The sequence below is a fragment of the Acartia tonsa genome, chromosome 6 (genome assembly GCF_053477335.1).
Source record: "Acartia tonsa isolate MP-2025a chromosome 6, ASM5347733v1, whole genome shotgun sequence".
Taxonomy (NCBI): Eukaryota; Metazoa; Arthropoda; class Copepoda; order Calanoida; family Acartiidae; genus Acartia; species Acartia tonsa.
The window spans coordinates 50414099-50433849 of NC_137265.1; the positions used below are offsets into that span (position 1 = coordinate 50414099).

Genomic DNA, 19751 nt, shown 5'->3' on the forward strand with positions numbered 1-19751 from the left:
ATCATGAAAATAATATTCAATAAGATATACCTCTTTAACATCAAAAGCCTAAATAAAAAATTAAATATAGTTTTTAGTAAAAATAACCATTGAAGTTTCTTTTATAAATTGTAACTAGCCAAAAATTACAAATAGGGATGCTTTTCACTAAAAGTTAACAAATAGAATTGCTTGAAAAAAGGAGAATGTTCATACAATATATTCAATTGATATTATGTAGTAATGGGGAAGGTGGAAATGGGCATGCTTCGCTAACTATCCCTGCCTTTAATGATAAGAATACCCAGTGTTTGTGTTTTCTTTGATTGTGCTGATTTGTTAGACATTATGTTTATATGAATTTTTAAAATTTTTTCCCTGTAGTGACAAAATTATATTTAAAATCATGTATGGAGGGCAAGAAATATTTAAGCAAAGTAAAAATATTAAAAATGTATCTCCTATATAACTGGATTAGGAATCTGAATAAAAATTGCCCAATTATATGGTCATTATATTGCTTTACAGTTTCTATAAAGTCGAGTGGACACACCAACCCCCCAAAACCAAAAAAATCCCCCCAATTTTTTTTATGTTGGTACCAAATTATTATTATTTTTTTGAGGCAGGTACCTAATTATTTTTTTCAATTAGAGGCTAGGGGCGAATCCGCTAGTTTCCAATGTTTCCAACAATTATTTGTTACAGGGGGCGGGAACAGTTGATATGTTGAAAAGCAATGTTTTTGTTGAAGTTGTCTTGAATTTGTTTAAGAGTGACATTCGATTAATGTGAAAGTGGGTTGAGTTATTATACCCAGGGATTGGGGTATATATAAAATCATAAAAGATAAATTGAACAGGGCACAATCTTCTGTGAATGTGAAAATTACTAATGGAAGTGCCAAGTATAAAGGGAATATGAGTTATGGGGGAAGTTCTTCTAACTTAAACTTGTAAGAGGAGGCGAGAAGGGGTCGGACTGAACCAGAGAAGTTACCACTTTTTGTTCAATGAGAAACTTGTTGATCAATTCTGCGGAAATAACTTAGAAGGAACTAACCTGTTCCATCAAGACAGTAAATGAAGTAGAACATGCCATACCTGCCTCTTTCATGAATACTTCTTCATCTTACATAATCTGATGAGATATGTTGTGAAAGATCTTCAGTCCTGAATTTGGTTGATATTTCCCTAACTAGGTTAAAAGCTGTGAAGGAGACATCTGACATGCCAATAGCTAACTAACTGTTTGTCCAAATGTTCCAAAAGTTCCAAATGTTACTCAGGGAGTTAAAACTACTTTCAATATTGTCACCAAAAAGCTTAGAGTTACATCAGAAAACACCAAGAGTAAACCAGAAATCAGATTTAAGGTTCTTGTTTCTCAGCTACTGAAGTAAATTGGTGTTTAGCTAAAGGTAGCTGAAATGATTATATTGATGAATCCTACAACAATGCTAATCCTGATGGTAAACCACTACCTACTGTTGAAGAAATACCAACTGTTGTAAAACTATATACTATTGAAAAACTACATACTGTTGAAAATCTACCTACTGTTGAATAACTACCTACTGTTGAATATCTACCTACTGTTGAAAAAATACCTACTGTTGAAGAACCACTACCTACTGTTGAAGAACTACTATCTACTGTTGAAGAAATAACTACTCCTGATGGAACTTTGTTTGATTGCCTTGTTGTTGACAACTAATTTTGCTGTGGAATAATGGAAATTGTAATTATTCATATATATATACAATACAGTATATGTTACGAAAAATGACCATTCTTTAAAATACTGTTGCCCCCCTTCTAATGAAGTCTTAATCCCTATTTTGTGTGTGTGTGCTCTTTAGACATATGTATGCTTGTGTTTGTTGCAGTCAATGAGATCAAAGAACATTTACCCACATTCGGCAGGTTATTAAAGAAGATATTTAAAATGTCAAAAATCCACCAATTATGTACAGTACGACCCTCAAAAAAGTATTTTTTAGCATCTGCAGCCCTTATTTCTCAATGAATTATTAAAAAATGTATATGTCCTTGTTCTCTATAGATTTCCACATAAGTAGATATAAAACTTTTAATTTTACCTCCATTAACACCGGAGATTTTTAGAGCTAAAGTTTTGAAAAAGTGACTGAGAAAAAGAATTTTTTTTCTTTCTCATAATTTTTGGATGGTTATATTATGTTTTTTCTGGCAACTGAATAATAATACACAAAGAAAAACAAGTTAACTAATTATTTCTTTTTTATTCCACCAAAAAAATATCAATTGTTAATGGCAAAAAATACTACTGAATGAATGGATTATTTGCAATTTTAGGTTATTTATTTACCCTTATTTATAAAAAGGATTAATTATGACAGTTGCTCCGCCCCCTTTTCTGACATCTCAATCATTTAATAGGGGGTTAATTAAGTTTTTTAGACTAAAAAATCATTTGTTCTAATTTTATTTTCTTTATAACTTTTTTGTTATTAAAGTTAGGATTTTCCTGCTATATTCATAAAGATTTATTTGGTTTTTTAATCTAAAACAAATTTGCCTAATAAGTAAGTTTTTCAAAATATCATTAAACTAAAAAGACTCAAAAAATATGTGTAAAAAATGCTAAATTTTTTATTTCATTTTTGTATCAAGTTTCTGCTAGTAACAAAAATAAAAGGACTTCTACCTTAATTTTGCTAAAAAAGTCATTTCATGTTAAAAGTTACTTTTTCCTCAGTCACTTTTTCAAAACTTTAGCTCTAAAAATCTCTGGTCATAGTTATAGTTTGACCGGCGAGCAGTGAACTTCCGGTGTAAAGGTTAAACTACCACATATGTGTTAAAGGTTAGACTCAGATACAGCGAATTTTTTTTCAAGTGACAGCCAAAATGCCAGCTTCAAAAGTAACTATTAGTGAAGATCAATTAACTAGACTGTCAAATATCCTTCTAAAATTTGGTCTGAAAAAAGATATAAGTAATGGCAACCAAGCTTTTGAAGGAATCATTTGTGCCCTTGAAACCATCTTTGAGCAGCGTGAGAAGGACTTTCACCCAGACGAACAAGAAGACACAAAGCAACAAATAAGAGGCCTGAAAGATGATAATGATAATCTCTGGCAAAGAAACCTTAAAAGTAATGTCATCCTGCACAGTCCAGACATCCCAACTAAAAATCTACAGACAATTATCAAATCGGACGAGACTCTGAAAAAAGAAAATAAAACCATCCAAGAGCATTCCAAGGAACTTATCCTAGAGCATTATGGCATCGAAATTCCAGACAGCGACTTGGCTGCCTGCCACAGACTGAAAGGGCCGGGTTCTATTCTGGTTAAATTCAACAATCGCTGCAATGATAGTGCCTATAGCAGTCTGGTCAAGGCCATAAAACGAGGTGGGCTAAAAGGAGAAGAAAGGAGAAAAGCTAAATCCAAAGAAGAAAAGGCACACATCAAACTCCCCAACTTCTTTATCTGTTTCCATCTGACAAAGCGTAGGGGCATGCTGGTTCAACACCTGAAGAAGCTCAAGAGAAATGGAGATATCAACAACTTCAGTTCAGACCAGAACGGGACCATCTACATGCAGGTGAAGCGGGACGGTGCCTGGGAACCCATCACAAAGCAGTTTGGAGACGACGAAAGCAAATGCACCCTAACTGAAATAGAGGTAGATCAATTAGTAAAAAAAGTTAAAAAGGAAGAAATCAAAAACTAATAAGTTAGTTGCACTTTCAAAGAAAATATTTTTTTAATGCCATTCAAATCTTATCAACACTGCTTCATATGTATAGCTTTAAATCAAATTTTTTTTAAGGTTCATTTCATTTACTTTCTATTCCTATCAATATGGTTAAAATTATCTTTACTTTTAAAAGTATTATATATCTGTCAACTGAAATAACTCGCCTGTATATATAACTTTACACATTAATCAGGACTATGATTCTCATATTTTCTTTAATTCTCGTAGCATTAAACTTAGCTTATTGGTCTCATATTGAAAATGATTGATAATTTTGTAGATGAAAATCTTTTTAAATGTTCTTACTTCAGCTTGGAAGAATTTAATGATCTGTATAAGGAAAAGACAGAAATTTGCTCCTTATTATCATATAATATAAGAAGTCTTACAAAAAATTGTAAAAGCCTAGAAAGTCTTTTAAAAAATTTAGCAAATGAAAAATTTAGTTTCTCTGTTATTTCACTTCAAGAATTGTGGGCCATAAAAAATAGTCAGGATGTTAATATTCACAAATATCAAACTATAGTATACAAAGGGAGGGAGGGGAAAAAAGGGGGCGGTGTCGGATTCTTAATAAGGGAGGGACTAAACTTTCAGGAGTTAAGGGATTTAAATGTCTTTAAAGAGGGGTTTCTTGAGAGCATGTTTATTAAAGTATTTACACAAAACGGCAGATATAAGATAATAGGAAACATTTATCGCCCACCAAATAGTAACATTGATATCTTTCTACAAGACTTAGAACTTATTCTCAAAAAGCTTGACTGTAAGGAATTTAAAAATGCAGAGGAAATTTTAATTTCTGGAGATTTCAACATTAATGTTTTATCACATCTAAATCATGCCCCTACAAATAGATTTTTATCATTGATGCTTAGCCATTCCTTTATGCCTACTATAACTTTACCATCTAGAATAAGTGAAAACACAGCCACTTGTATTGACAATATATTTTCTAACAAACAAAATTTAAATTTTCAAAGTGGGTTAATACTAGAACATATTACAGACCATTTACCTGTCTTTTTAGCACACACATGTGAGGGGAAGGAGGAAAGGGATAGTATAAGTGAAGATAAAGTCAGAAGTATGTCTAAGAAAAATATTAATATTTTTAAAGAAAAATTAGCAAAATCAAATTGGGACAGTGTTATGAATGAAATTAGGCCGGAAGTAGCTTTTGAGTCATTCCAGAATAAAATAGAAAAGGAATTTAATGAAAGTTTTCCCTTCTCAAACAGAAGAAAAAATCGAAAAAAACACCCCCAAAATCCATGGATGACACAAGAACTACTTTCTATCAGAAGACAAAAAGATAAGTTATTTAAAAAACGCATAAAATGCCCTAATGAAACTAATTTTAACGATTGGAGGGACTTAAATCGGCTTTACCAAAATAAATTAAGGAAGGCAAAAAAAGATTATTATCACAATAAATTTCTAGAATTATCAAATGATATTAAGAAAACTTGGACTCTTATAAACTCAGTTATAAATGGAAGAAAGCATAAGGAAAGTCTACCTAACATCTTTTATGATGACATAAAATCATATTCAGGGGCAAAGTCAATAGCTGATGGTTTCAACGACTTTTTTTCAAGTATTGGGTCTAAAATTGCAGAAAATATACCAAATTCTGAATCCAATTTTCATAGCTTTCTTAGGGAGAAAAATAATACTAATTTCAATTTTGGTATTGTAACTAAAAAGAACTTGTTGTATGCTCTAAATAAACTTAAAAGCAAAAAGAGTTGTGGGGAGGATAACATCTCAATCTTTCTTATCAAAGAAGTTATAAATGAAATTATTGATCCGTTAGTATACCTATTTAATTTATCATTAAAAACAGGATTCATACCACAAAATTACAAAATTGCTCGTGTAGTACCTATTTTTAAAGCAGGAGAAAGAAATAAGTTTACTAATTATCGTCCAATTTCTATTCTTTCAGCATTTAGCAAAATTTTAGAAAAAGTTGTTGCATTACAAATGATCAAATTTTTATCAGATTGTAATATCCTATATAAATATCAATATGGGTTTCGTCCTAATCATAACACAACACAGCCTTTATTAAATTTACTTAAGCATATCTATGAAAATCTAAATAAAAAGAACCCTGAATATACAATAAACATCTTCTTAGATCTTTCAAAAGCCTTTGATGTCCTAAATATAAAAATTCTTTTAAACAAACTTGAACACTATGGTTTTAAAAATACATTGAAATGGTTTGAAAACTATTTAATAGGACGGCAACAGTTTGTTACAATCGATGGTGTAAATTCAGCTAAAAAAATCATTCAAACAGGGGTTCCACAGGGAAGTATTTTAGGCCCACTCTTATTCATTCTATACATAAATGATTTACCAAATGCAACATCCTTTTTAACAAATTTATTTGCTGATGATACTACTTTTAGCAAATCAAACAACAACTTAAATGACTTAATTGCAGATTCTAATTTAGAACTTGATAAAGCAAAAAATTGGTTTAGAGCAAATAAACTAGCCTTAAATGTATCAAAAACTAAATATATGATTTTTCGCCCACATAAAAAGCCATTTGATCCAGAGTTATGCACATTAAAAATAGGAGGGGAAAAAATTGAAAGAATTGGCAGAGATTGTAATACTAAATTTTTCAAGTTTGTTGGTGTTCTTATAGATGATGAACTTAAGTGGGACAAACATATAAACTATGTAGAAAATAAAATAGCAAGCTCAGTCTATGCCCTATCCCAAACAAAAAAGCTCTTTCCAACCACTACTTTAAAAACAATTTACAACAGCCTCGCTAAGCCCCACATAGAGTATGGCTTAATTGTTTGGGGGGCGGCAAAGGATGAGCATATCACAAAAATTCATAACCTACAGAAGAAAGCTGTAAGAAATGTTTTAAATGCTAAGTACAATGTGCATGCCGAGCCCCTGATGGGAAAACTAGATATTCTTAACATTTTTGACCTAAGGGATGCAAATGTAGTTGAATTTGTCTCTAAATATTTAGAAAACAAACTTCCCAAATGTATGCTTAATTTTCTAACACCATTGCAAAATACTAGATCAAAATGTCTTAGAGTAGAGAAGCCAAATTATAAAATCTATGAAACTTTCCCTTCAGTAAAAATCCCGAAAATTTGGAATAGTTGGGCAGGTGAGCTAAGATCATTAAATTCATCCAAAGCTGTTAAAAAATATGTAAAAAATAAGTGTATATCAAAGTACAAAACATTTCAATGCAGGGAGAGAAAGTGTTATCCCTGTGGAAAAATATAAATATAATTTGAATATCGCAACCAGTAAGCTACTTTAATGCCATACCCTGTAAATAGCTAATATTATTTTATATTATTTGTGAAACTTGTAAATATTTTTTTTAAAAATTAAATGAAAATTGGGCCGAAGGACAGTCAAGATTGACTTTAAAGGCCCTGTAGTACAGTTACCCTAATTATGCCAATATAAATAAATATATCAATAAAAATGATGTAATTTAAAATGTATTAAATTATTTGTAAAATTAATCTGTAATTTACTGCTAATAAATCATATCATATCATGGTGTTAATAGAGGTAAAAAAATATTTTTATATCTACTTATGTGGAAATCTTTAGAGAATAAGGACATATACATTTTTTAATAATTCATTGAGAAATAAGGGCTGCAGATGCTAAAAAATACTTTTTTGAGGGTCATACTGTATTTTTGGTGAATTTTTTCCTACCCCTACCAAAGCAGTCTCACTAAAAGTTGTCTCAGTGCTTTAATATCAAGCTACTAAGCTAGGATAGTACACTGAGATACCACAGTAAAAGGGTAGAGAAGACTAACCTGGAATCCTGAAAATTGAAAATCAAAAATGTCTCGGTTCTAGCCTATAAATGACCCTAAGGTACTTTAAAGTCATTTTAGACTACGGGTTCAAATGGTACTGCTGTTCTTTATTCCTTCTGCCATTTCCAAAAAGCTAAAGAACTCCTTTCTAGCCCTTCTCTGGGCTGAGATCTGAGAATTGGACACCCTTTGCAGTAAGACCAAATTTCATTGATTTTGAGTTCTCGATACATGCTTTTTGTGCTCAAATGACTTGTATAAAAGCTAGGAAGCTAATTGAGGTGTCTATTGAAGCACAATTTTATGCTTGAGATAAAACACCTAACCCCTAGGCTAAAATTAATTTTACTATGTAATTTTTGGGCTTAAGTAAAATTCACTTAAAATAATGCTTGTTGGAATTTTGACATTTTGAAGTCTTTTATATTTTGCCTGATGTCGGTTAAAGTTCTTTGATCTAATTGACTGCAACAAACACAATTATACATATATATTTAAAAACCACACATACAAAAAATTTAGGGGTAAATCCCCTTTCGTGAGGGAGTATATGTAGTATATGAGTTAAAAGGGGAGCTATACTCCAATAAATACATTAGTCATCTTTGATTCAGATTCATAATTCATAACTCTAGTTAGAGCTAGCCACAGCTTCTAGAGTGCACACCTATCTTTTTAAGCTGTTTTAGAGAGTCAGTGTTGGTTTGATCTTCCTACTGGTCAGGTCTCTTTTCCTTGGCATTAACTAGGTGTTCGCTGAGGGGTTCTTGCTGCTGACTACTTAATATAAAATTATTCATTAATGTTTGTTTTGATTAATTACAATACATAATATTAACCTTCTTATAAATATTGTTTTTATTATTGATTTGTGTAGTGTCCCTACTCTATAATTAGACTTTAAAGTACGTCTGTCCAGGGAAATACCTGTCTAATACTTGCAGCAATGAATGGACACAATGATATAGTTGAAACATTAATAAAACATGGGGCAGATATTAATGCTACAGATGATGATAGTAAGTTCATGTAATGAGACCATTGTGTATATTGACTCTTCTTATTTGACAGATTTCTCTTTTCTTTTGGTTTTCTTTTGCAAAAACATTAATAACTTAAAATTACGTATGTGATTATCTTGTCCTTAAAATAAATGAATAACCAATATTAACATTAATTTAGGTTCCACAAGTCTTATAACTGCAGCACAAAATGGACATAAAGATGTAGTTCAAACACTGTTGCAACATGGGGCAGATATTAATGCTGTAAATAAGTATGGTAAATAACATTTTGAATAAATGCTGTCTACTTTCATTAGGTTTGGCCCTCAGCCACACCTAAATAGATTGGAGGGAATGGTGGAATACCCATCAAAATTATCAAAACTTCTATTGTATTGGTTCAAAAGACTGCTAAATCATGAAATAAATCCTTTACATTATTGTTATTAGGACGTTTTTGGTTAACCAGTATAGCTAAATGTGCTTAGAATATGTGTTACCATCAAGTTTTTATGTGAAAAAAAGTTACTTCACTATCCCTTTAAGAATCATAGCATTCTTTAATAAATTATTTCTTTATCCTATTTTTAAAGTAAAAATGAAAGAACTAATTTGAATTTATTTAGGATTCACAAGTCTTATAGTAGCATCACAAAGTGGACACAAAGATGTAGTTCAAACACTGTTACAACATGGGGCAAATATCCATTGTAAAAATGATCATGGTAAATAACATATTGATTAAATTATGTTTACTTTCTTAAGCGATTAAAGTTTGAGCCTTCTGCCGCCAATCAATAGTTCAAGAGGTTTTTGTTTGGGGGTGGGGGAATACTAGAATACCCATTCAAAATATCAAGACTTCTATGATAGCTCTAGGTTCCAAAAGCAGCTAAATCAAGTCATAAAGCCTTTATTTTATTATTTAGTATCAAGCAAACACTATAAATAGAATATAGTAAACTTTTGTTTTTAAGGAGGTTCCAGTATCATAGCAGCTGCCCAAAATGGACACAAAGATGTAGTTGAAACACTTATTAAACAAGGGGCTGACATTGATACTAAGGATGATGATGGTAAGCACACAATAAATAAATCACAGTGTAACTTGACTATCCTTTTAATCCTATTTCTCTTGTCTGCCATTTATTTCTTTCCTTTTTCTTTACAATATTTACTATTGCAAGGGTTTTCTATATTTAGGGTCTGTACGTCCATATGTCTGAAATGGTTAGCTCTTTTGTTAATTTAGGTATGTTAGAATTGTCATATTGATTTTAAACTTTGTAAGATAATTCCTATAACAGTTAATATTCTGCATATTAAGTTCTAACACTCTAAAAGAGCTTCGCTTTTATGAATTTTGTCATACTTGTTTTTGGGTAATATTGCCTCTAAACTAATGGTATCATTTCATCAAGGAGATAACAGTCTTATTGTTGCTGCATGGTATGGGCACAAAGAATTAGTTGAAATACTGCTACTGAAGGGAGCTGACATCAGTGTTAAGAATAATGATGGTTAGTCAATTTGTTTAATCTTTTAAAATCTACATACTTCCAAGTTAAATTATTAAAACCCCTTTCTAAGTAAAACAAAATCCTAACTTTTTTTGCTTTATGATACTTCATCAAGGCTTACTTTAGTTATTGGTAGTAAATTCATTTGAACTGTAAATACATCAACTCTCAAGTCTACAATATCTCTGATACTAACTTCTGTTAATCCATGATTTTCCAAGCTTTGATATTTTGGGAGATTTTTCTATTTATAATGAATCAAATACAACCTGCAACATTAAAAACATTGTTTTGTAAAGGTTTTACTGCACTAGCCATGGCAAACAAAGAAGGTCATACTGAGATAGCAGAATTACTCAAAAAACATGGTAAAATTTACAATTAATTGTATTATTGGTTTCACATGAAAAAAAAGTTATGATATCTGGGAACATACAATGCGAACCAAAAAAATCTGAATTTTCAGAATAGCAGCTTTATTATTCATTTAGGATGATTTTACTATAAATATGAAATGTAGATGCATCTTTTGAATAAAAGAAATTCGAACCTAATCACTTAAGAGGACAGCTGCTGACATCCAGTATTATGGATGTAGCATAATAAAAATTACCTTCAAAAGTATACAAAAATGTTTTATAATGTGTTGAAAAAATCCAGTTTAAAATCTTGATTTTTAGGATGATGTCCTTGAAGATGCTCCTATTGGTGGTGATGGTGAGCAAAATGTTATCTAAGTACATGCTCATTACAACAACTTGTCTATTAACCTATGGACTTTTTTTTTAAGTCATAGCAACCTCCAATGGTGCCTGCGACAAGAAATATAATCATCTTCTAAAAACTACAGTATTTACCTTACAAGTTGGAGTAATAAAAATTTAAATTTTTTCTTTTTTAATACTGCTTGGCTGGAGGCTGCTATGACTACAAAAAATGGACCACAGTTCAATATATAAGTTGTCATCATGGGCATGCACTCTGATAAGATTTGGCTCACCATCACCACCAGTAGAAGCATCTTAAAGGCCATCCTCCTCAAAATAAATATTTAAAATGGATTTTTAACACATCAAAAACATTTTTGTATACTTTTGAAGGTAATTTTTATCTTTAACATGTTAAGCTACATCCATAATTCTGGGGGTCAGCAGCTTTCCTCGAAAGTTATAGGGTTCAAATTTCTTTTTTTAAATATATATTTTTTAGAAAAATCATTAATTTCTATTATTTCATAATAATTAATGCATAAATTCTTTTAAACTGTTTTTAACCTTTTTTTGAATGGTATATCACAAATATACTCTGACACCTTAAGAATCATACTGCAGAGCTAAAAATGAGAATAATAGCCCACATCAATTTTTTTAGGATTTTAAAGTTTATTTTTTACTATGGATTAAGTAAATTTAGCTGAATCGTGATGTATCTTTTCTTTTTTGGTAAAATTCTTGCTTTCAAAGGATTTTTCTTCATAATATGATTAAAAGACAATGATAGTAAAAAAAAAGCTCTTTTGATTTTATATTTATAGTAATTCATTAAAAGTTAAAGTTGTAAATTAGGATATATCTTTGAATTAACATAAAAACTATGAGGATTCAGCATTGACCAATGACATCCCTAGAAATCTTTAAATTTTAAATATAGTGTTTTCACAAAGTGACTTATTTCCAACATAATAGAATAATTTTTATTTCATTAAAATGAAAAGAATGAATACATTTTTATGTCAATTCATTGATATATTGTAAAGAATTAATATTTAATTAGTTTTGATAGATGAAATCAAAAGACCTAACTTTACTCTATACTAGCATACAATATTTATGAAGTAAAACACTCTAAAAGCTGAGAATTTTACCCTCAAAGGAAAGAAACATCAAGATTCAGCAAACTAGACTTAATCCATAGTAAAAAATAAGGATCTACTGCAGTTCACGGTAAAATATTGCTGGTAACGAATATTGCTAAAAATTTATGAATTTTAAAGGCTGCTAGCTGCCAAACGGCTGAACGTACATATCATACCCGCACACCATTTTAAGTGGCATAAGAAGGCCTACAAATAATCTGGAATAGCCAAGATCCAATGATGCACAGGGAAAGCTTCACAAAAGAAATACCGCGTAAAATAGGTCTTTTTCGCGCATTTCTCTGCACTGCGAGATAATTATGCATAATTGATTTAAGACTATTCCAGATTATTTGTAGGCCTGCTTATGCCGCTTAAAACAGTGTGCTGGCATGATCTTTACGTTCAGCCGTTTGTTAGCTAGCAGCCTTTAAAATTCATAGATTTTTAGCAATATTCGTTACCAGCAATATTTTACCGTGAACTGCAGTAGATCCAAAAATAAACTTTAAAATCACAATAAAAATCGATGTGGGTTATTATTATTCACATTTTTAGTTCTGTAGTATGATTCTACATTTTTGTACTAAAAATTCAGATTTGCCTATTTTTTTGGTTCGCAGTGTAAAGTATGAGCCAATGAACAATGATTTTTTGTACTCCTCATTGGTTATTAACAAAATAACCCATTGTGCAGATTATTATCATAACTTTGGACACTGTTACATTGTACGTTCCAATAAGGATTCAATCTTAACACCAAAAGTTTTGGGTTTTCTATTTGTGATTACTTTTGATTGAATGAATTTATAAACTTATGAGGGAGGGGGGGGGGGAATCCGAGAGGAGGAAGGGGGAAATAATAAACCATGTATCATAATTAGTATCTTTTTGGGTGTATCATGTAGAAGACAATTTAATACAAAGAAAACTAAAATGAAAATTCAATTTCAGGAGCCAAGAATTGAAATGAGCTAGAATAATTTGTTCACTTTATATTCACGTGAAACTTAAAATAGAAACCTTTACATCCCTAGTAGTTTTTAAATCTGACAAGTAGTGACAAAACCTTGTCTAATCTGAGTTTTGACAGGTTTTCCTCAGGTTTTAATCTGCCCGCCCCTCATCAATCAACTCTGACATTTGATTACATTTCGTCAGATTGTAATCTGACGAAACCTGTGTTTTTGCGCAAAAAGGTACTAAAACTCAGATTACTCAGGATTTGCCGCCAAATTTTTAATCTGTCAGGGGGGATTTCAGATTATAATCTGACGAATCTGACTCAATGTGAGCAAAGTTCAGGTGATTAAGATCGTAATCTGTGATTAAATTGACCCTCAAAATTTGCCCAGTTAATCCCTTATCTGACATTTGATGACAAACAGTCATACTCTAACCTGACATTTGATGACAAACAGTCATACTCTAATCTGACAATTGATGACAAACAGTCATACTCTAATCTGACATTTGATGACAAACAGTCATACTGTAATCTGACATTTGATGACAAACAGTCATACTCTAATCTGACATTTGATGACAAACAGTCATACTGTAATCTGACATTTGATAACAAACAGTCCTACTCTAATCTGACATTTGATAACAAATGGTCATACTCCTAACTGACTTTTAGTGACAAACAGTCATACTTTAATCTGACAATTGATGACAAACAGTCATACTCTAATCTGATATTTGAAGACAAACAGTCATACTTTAATCTGACATTTGATGACAAACAGTCATACTCTAATCTGACATTTGATGACAAACAGTCATACTCTAATCTGACATTTGATAACAAATGGTCATACTCCTAACTGACTTTTAGTGACAAACAGTCATACTCTAATCTGACATTTGATGACAAACAGTCATACTCTAATCTGACAATTGATGACAAACAGCCATACTCTAATCTGACATTTGAAGACAAACAGTCATATTTTAATCTGACATTTGATGACAAACAGTCATACTCTAATCTGACATTTGATTACAAACAGTCATACTCTAATCTGACATTTGATAACAAATGGTCATACTCCTAACTGACTTTTAGTGACAAACAGTCATACTCTAATCTGACATTTGATGACAAACAGTCATACTCTAATCTGACAATTGATGACAAACAGCCATACTCTAATCTGACATTTGAAGACAAACAGTCATATTTTAATCTGACATTTGATGACAAACAGTCATACTCTAATCTGACATTTGATAACAAATGGTCATACTCCTAACTGACTTTTAGTGACAAACAGTCATACTCTAATCTGACATTTGATGACAAACAGTCATACTCTAATCTGACAATTGATGACAAACAGCCATACTCTAATCTGACATTTGAAGACAAACAGTCATACTCTAACCTGACTTTTGATGACAAACAGTCATACTCTAATCTGATATTTGATGACAAATAGTCATACTCTAAACTGACTTTTAGTGACAAACAGTCATACTCTAAACTGCCTTTTAGTGACAAACAGTCATACTCTAATCTGAATTCAAGTGAAAAATAGTCATACTCTAATCTGACATTTGATGACAAACAGTCATACTCTAACCTGACTTTTGATGACAAACAGTCATACTCTAATCTGATATTTGATGACAAATAGTCATACTCTAAACTGACTTTTAGTGGCAAACAGTCATACTCCATACTGACTTTTAGTGACAAACAGTCATACTCTAAACTGCCTTTTAGTGACAAACAGTCATACTCTAATCTGAATTCAAGTGAAAAATAGTCATACTCTAATCTGACTCTTAATGACAAATAGTCATACTCTTTATTTAAACAAATAATAATTCTGATATTTTGATTTTAATAGCAATAAATTTTACAAAATTAAAAAATATTTAATTAAAAAATATAAAACTATAAAATTAAATGATGGTACTCTTCAAAAGATTCTGGTTGTTCTAGTTGTGCAAATGGGTCAACAGAAGTAACTATCATAAACGATTTTGTACTTATGTAACAATCTTTTAATTAAGTTATTCTATTGACATTGTCTATTTCTTGGTTTCTCATTTCTTTGTTTGTGTGGTAACTGCATCAAAAACTGTTCATCAACAATTTAAAAATAAGTTATGATGTAGTTTTAAGATTTTCAAAACCACCTCAACACCAGACTAAAAAAAATAACAACCTGACATTGAAGTGATTCTAAAATTTTGTGTTAAATTAATTTTTGACAATAGGTATACTAATTAGAAATGATTACAAATCAACATATAATATCTTAAGGGATAGTTGCATAAAGTGCATTAAAAAAGTTTGATGGCAAACATAAGTTACAAAAATACCATCTAACATATATAATTTTCAAGTCTTGATATTTTTAAAACTACCTGGTAGAAAATTGAAATTATTACAAATGTATGTCCTCTAGATAAACTATTGAACATAAAAAAATATGCAGTTCACTAAATTCAAGTTTAAATGCAATTCTTGCAACTACCCCTTTGATGCAAAAAATAAGGAAAAATTTGATACTATTAATTAGATATCTATGAATATTTGATTTCAACATTCAATTATACAAATTATACATTAAACTAAATAATAATAATATATCAGAAAAAAAACTTAAGAACACAGAATATGCAACAATATTTTTTGTTTTTGTTAATGTAGCTAAGATCAAGATTTATATTGTGATATATTTTGAAGTAGTTTCTATATTTTTTTAATATCCTCCCCCCCATAAAGTTTTTTTGTCTCTTATTTTGAATGTTAGATTTACAAAATTTCTTTTTAAATTACACAAATATGCAACCTTTACTGTAATTTTTTTACTCCTAGCTGTCACCAATTTTTTTGCACGAAACACAAAGTAACATTGATTATAATCCTACTAAAACCTTTTTTTTTAAATGACTCAGTACTTATAATCTAAAGTGTTTTTCTAACTTTTACACAATTTTTATGAAAATTTTTAAAACTTTCAGTCTATATGTTTGGCATGTAACATCCAATTAATATTTTTAAATAATATTCAAAGATTTTAAGCCAACAAATTAGAGATTATAGAACCAGTATAATTTCCAGTCCAATGTCTACTCCCTCTGTGGTTTATGCAAATAACTTGATTGTTATATAACACAAAAATTTAACCACAAAAACGATTATCTAGAAAAAAAACTAACCAGAAAGGATATCTAAAAAAGATACAACACAAAATATTTTCTCCAACTATTTAAATTTTATATAGTTTTTTTAATATATTTTTTTTCCTTTTAAAACTTAAACTTTACTATCTATCTATTGAAAGTAACAATTCATATATTTGTTTCTCCTTATATAAAAGTAACAGGATGTCTATATGAGAGTGTCAGTTTGTCTGTTAATACAATGGGATCTCTCTAACTGCTGAACCAGTATGGTTCTAATTAACAATGTAGCTTCTCATAGGTCCTGAAAAGATGTTTTTTACCTTTTCTTTATAAAACTAAAATTGAATATTAAGGGGAGTTGATTCGTCCCCCCCCCCCCCATTAGAGGCTTTTAGGGGTGTACCCGCTAATTAGAAACAAAATACAGGGAGGGTAAAACCATGGGCATTTTAATACATTATTTCCCAAAGTTTTATAATAACCTTTCTTGTATTCATTCGAATCCGGTGGATAGGAACCGGTTCTCATCCATACGAAAAAACTATGTCTAGCATCGTATTATATCCAGTTTTCTACGGATATAGAAATATACAATCATAAGATTAAAACTAGTTTTTTTAGCCGGTGCCTTCGGCACCACGGGGCTAAAAAAACTAGTTTTAATCTTAAAATTGTACATTCTATATCCACGGAAAGCCGTTTATAATACGATACGAGAAATTACTATTCCTTGTTCTTTGTCTCGCCAGCTCTAGGGATATTTATTGTATTTTTATTGGTTGGTTCATAAAGTTGAGTGTTCAAACGTTTCAACCACTTATTTCAATCTACAGATGGGTTAATTTTGTGTATTATCATTGGGGATATACAACAACAATTTATCGGCCCTTGCCTTATCCCTTTAGATCCCTGAAGAAAATAGCAATATCTAATGAAACACAGGGATAAGACAATGGCAGATAAAAGGATGTACATAACAATGGCACACAAAATTAAACCTTCTGAAGATTAAAATTAGTGGTTGAAACGTTTGAACACTCAATTTAATAAATCAACCAATCATAATTTTGTAAAAGTTATTAAACCAACGAATGAGAAAACATTATCATAAAACTTTGGGTACCAGTGTTATAAACAGCCCAATGTCAAAGTAGGGAATAAGAAAGTACCCAAAGTTTTATCACCACATTGTCCAGAGAGAGAGAAAACAATGAGCTATTTATTACACTGGTCCCCAAAGTTTTTTAATAACGTTTACTCATTCGCAGATTTAACAACTTTGGGGACTTTTACTAAAAAAATTGTGTAAACAAAAAAGTGGAAAATCAACCCGCCTTAAAATACATCTCCAATGATGATGCACAAAATTACCCCTTCTGTAAATTATAATTAGTAGTTAAAACATTTGGAGACTCAAAATGAGTAAAAAGTTGTTGTGCCAATGAATGAAAAAACGTTAAAGATTTAACAGGAATTCAAGGGATAAACCAATGGACAAAACATTTATTCATATCCCAAATGATGATAAACAAGATAATCCTACTGTAGAATAAAATTATTGGTTGAAAAATTTGCACTCTTCTAATGTAAAAAAAAACATTCAAAATTTAATAAGAAAAACCTGTAAGTGTTGTCAACCGAAGATAACTTTGGGTGCCAGCGTAATTTAAAGCCTAATGTCCCCTCCCTCCCTGGTCAAAAAGAGAGGGAGAAGACATTGAACTGTATATTACAATAATACCAAAGTTTTAATTCATTCGCTCTACACTTTGGGTACTTTTATTAAATTTGATTAGTCAATTAATATACCAGCAGTGTCCAAACGTTTTAACCAATAATTATAGAATTTAGAAGGGGTATTTTGATGTATCATCCATTGTTTTATCCCTTTTATCACTGACAATGTTATACGTCTCTGAAAAGCAGGTATATTCTAAGCTGTGAAGGATTAATTGTAGTATTAATTATAGACAGTTGACCAATGATATTGGTCATCTTTTAGCTAGGCTACTTCAAGTAAGAGCATCATCTAAAAATCAGTCTACTAAAATGAATATCAGAAATGCACCTCAGCCCCCCCCCCCCTTATATTCAACTTTCCAAAATTTCACCTAAATAAACATACCAAAGGACACTTGAACTAATTGATAAAAATAAAATGTTTTAAATGGATGTGTGGACTTTCTGATAACATTTATAAAATAATTATGAAAAGTTTGAAATGGATGGAACATTCTAAAATGTAAAATTAATGAAATATAACCATTATGTACAGACAAACAGACCCTAACTATATAAAAAGCTTCTCTTTTGACGAGGAAACATACAAAAGTGAAGCTCCAAAGTAGTAAAACCAGGGAAAAGGGATTGGATACTAACAAACAATTCTAAGTGAAAATTATAAAAAAAATTAATATTTGTTGATTATCAATAGGATAATTCTAGCTAACCGGACCGACCCCAATTATACAAAGTCGCTTAAAAAAAAAAACAGGGATCTAAAGGGATAAGACAATGGCTGATAAATTGATGTACTTCCCCAATGATTATACACAAAATCACCGTTTCTGTAGAATTAGATTAAAATTATTGGTTGAAACGTTTGAACTTTCAACTTAATGAAACAACAAATCAAAATTAACTAAAGAGCCCAAAGTTGAAAAGCCAACAAATAAGAAAACATTTTTATAATAATTTGAGGACTTGTGTAATATACAGCCAATTACCTCTCTTTCTCTGAAAAAAAACAGTATAGTAGTTGGGGAGGGAGGGGACATTGGGCTGTTTATTACTATAGTCCCCAAAGTCTTATGATAATGTTTTCTTATTCATTGCAAACTTCGTTGAAAACTTTGGGGACTTTCAACCAATAATTGTAATCTACAGAAGGGGTAATTTTGTGTACCATCATTGGGGATGTAAATCAAATCATCGGCCATTGTCTTATCCCTTTCGATCCCTGAAAAGAAGTTAGCTATGCATAAGTAACAATTGTTAAAAGTCTAAGCTTTCCTATAATTCTGGTTGGTCTTTCCATATGTCCGTTCAAAACGCATAGCTCTTTTGAATAATTTAGATATGTCATAATTGTCCCATCAAATTCAAACTTTTCATGATGATTCAAACAGTTAGATACGATCTAAGAAGCGTAGTATACAATGCGTTTTAATTCTATAAAGATGCATGCTTGTCATTCTTGTTCAAGGGCGTGCAAGCATATTTAAAAAGGGAGGGTGGAAATATCCAGTTTGTAAATACTAGACTTTGCAACATTAATAACAAGGATGACAATATCCAAAAGAAACAAAGCAAAAAACTTATTATTAGAGAGGATGGTCAGCTGATATAGAAAAGAAAAAAAATATAAAAAATAAATTTTAGTACCAAATATTTAAGGGGTCAATATTAAATAAAAGCATCGCCCACTTAGAATTACTGACGGACTGATGGAAAAAGATAATCATAGAGTAGCTTTGCTACAAAATTGAAGTGGAAAAAATTTTAGTACCAAATATTTAAGCGGTCTATCTTAAACATTAGCATTGCCCACATAAAGTTACGAACAGTCTAAAGGACAAAGATAATTATAGAGTAGCTTTGCTAAAAGTGGAAAAAAGTTCAAATTAATATAGTCGTCGACTATATAGCTGTTAAAATGAT

General features: G+C 30.7%; 2 protein-coding genes across 2 annotated transcripts in view; both read left to right on the forward strand.

Moving 5' to 3' along the window:
* Nucleotides 1-430: 430 nt before the first annotated feature.
* LOC145322890 (uncharacterized) overlaps nucleotides 431-19751 on the forward strand; it is a 40314-nt gene continuing 20993 nt past the window's right edge. The window contains exon 1 of the mRNA XM_080165233.1: nucleotides 431-439. Within this exon, the coding sequence (XP_080021359.1) occupies nucleotides 432-439 (8 nt within the window). The 5' untranslated portion in view covers nucleotide 431. The remainder of the gene's footprint in view (nucleotides 440-19751) is intronic.
* On the forward strand, nucleotides 8513-12981 carry LOC145323462 (uncharacterized). The gene is made up of 7 exons (XM_080165864.1): nucleotides 8513-8585; nucleotides 8749-8847; nucleotides 9197-9295; nucleotides 9548-9646; nucleotides 9992-10090; nucleotides 10390-10458; nucleotides 12900-12981. Exons 1-7 carry the CDS (start codon nucleotides 8513-8515, stop codon nucleotides 12911-12913), a joined length of 552 nt encoding a protein of 183 aa, XP_080021990.1. The 3' UTR covers nucleotides 12914-12981.

Coding starts and splice junctions, on each gene's coding strand:
- LOC145323462 (XM_080165864.1), top strand. CDS start 8,513: ATGAATGGACACAATGATATAGTTGAAACATTAATAAAACATGGGGCA. Junction 8,848..9,196: donor TAATGCTGTAAATAAGTATG/GTAAATAACATT, acceptor GAATTTATTTAG/GATTCACAAGTCTTATAGTA. Junction 10,091..10,389: donor CAGTGTTAAGAATAATGATG/GTTAGTCAATTT, acceptor TGTTTTGTAAAG/GTTTTACTGCACTAGCCATG.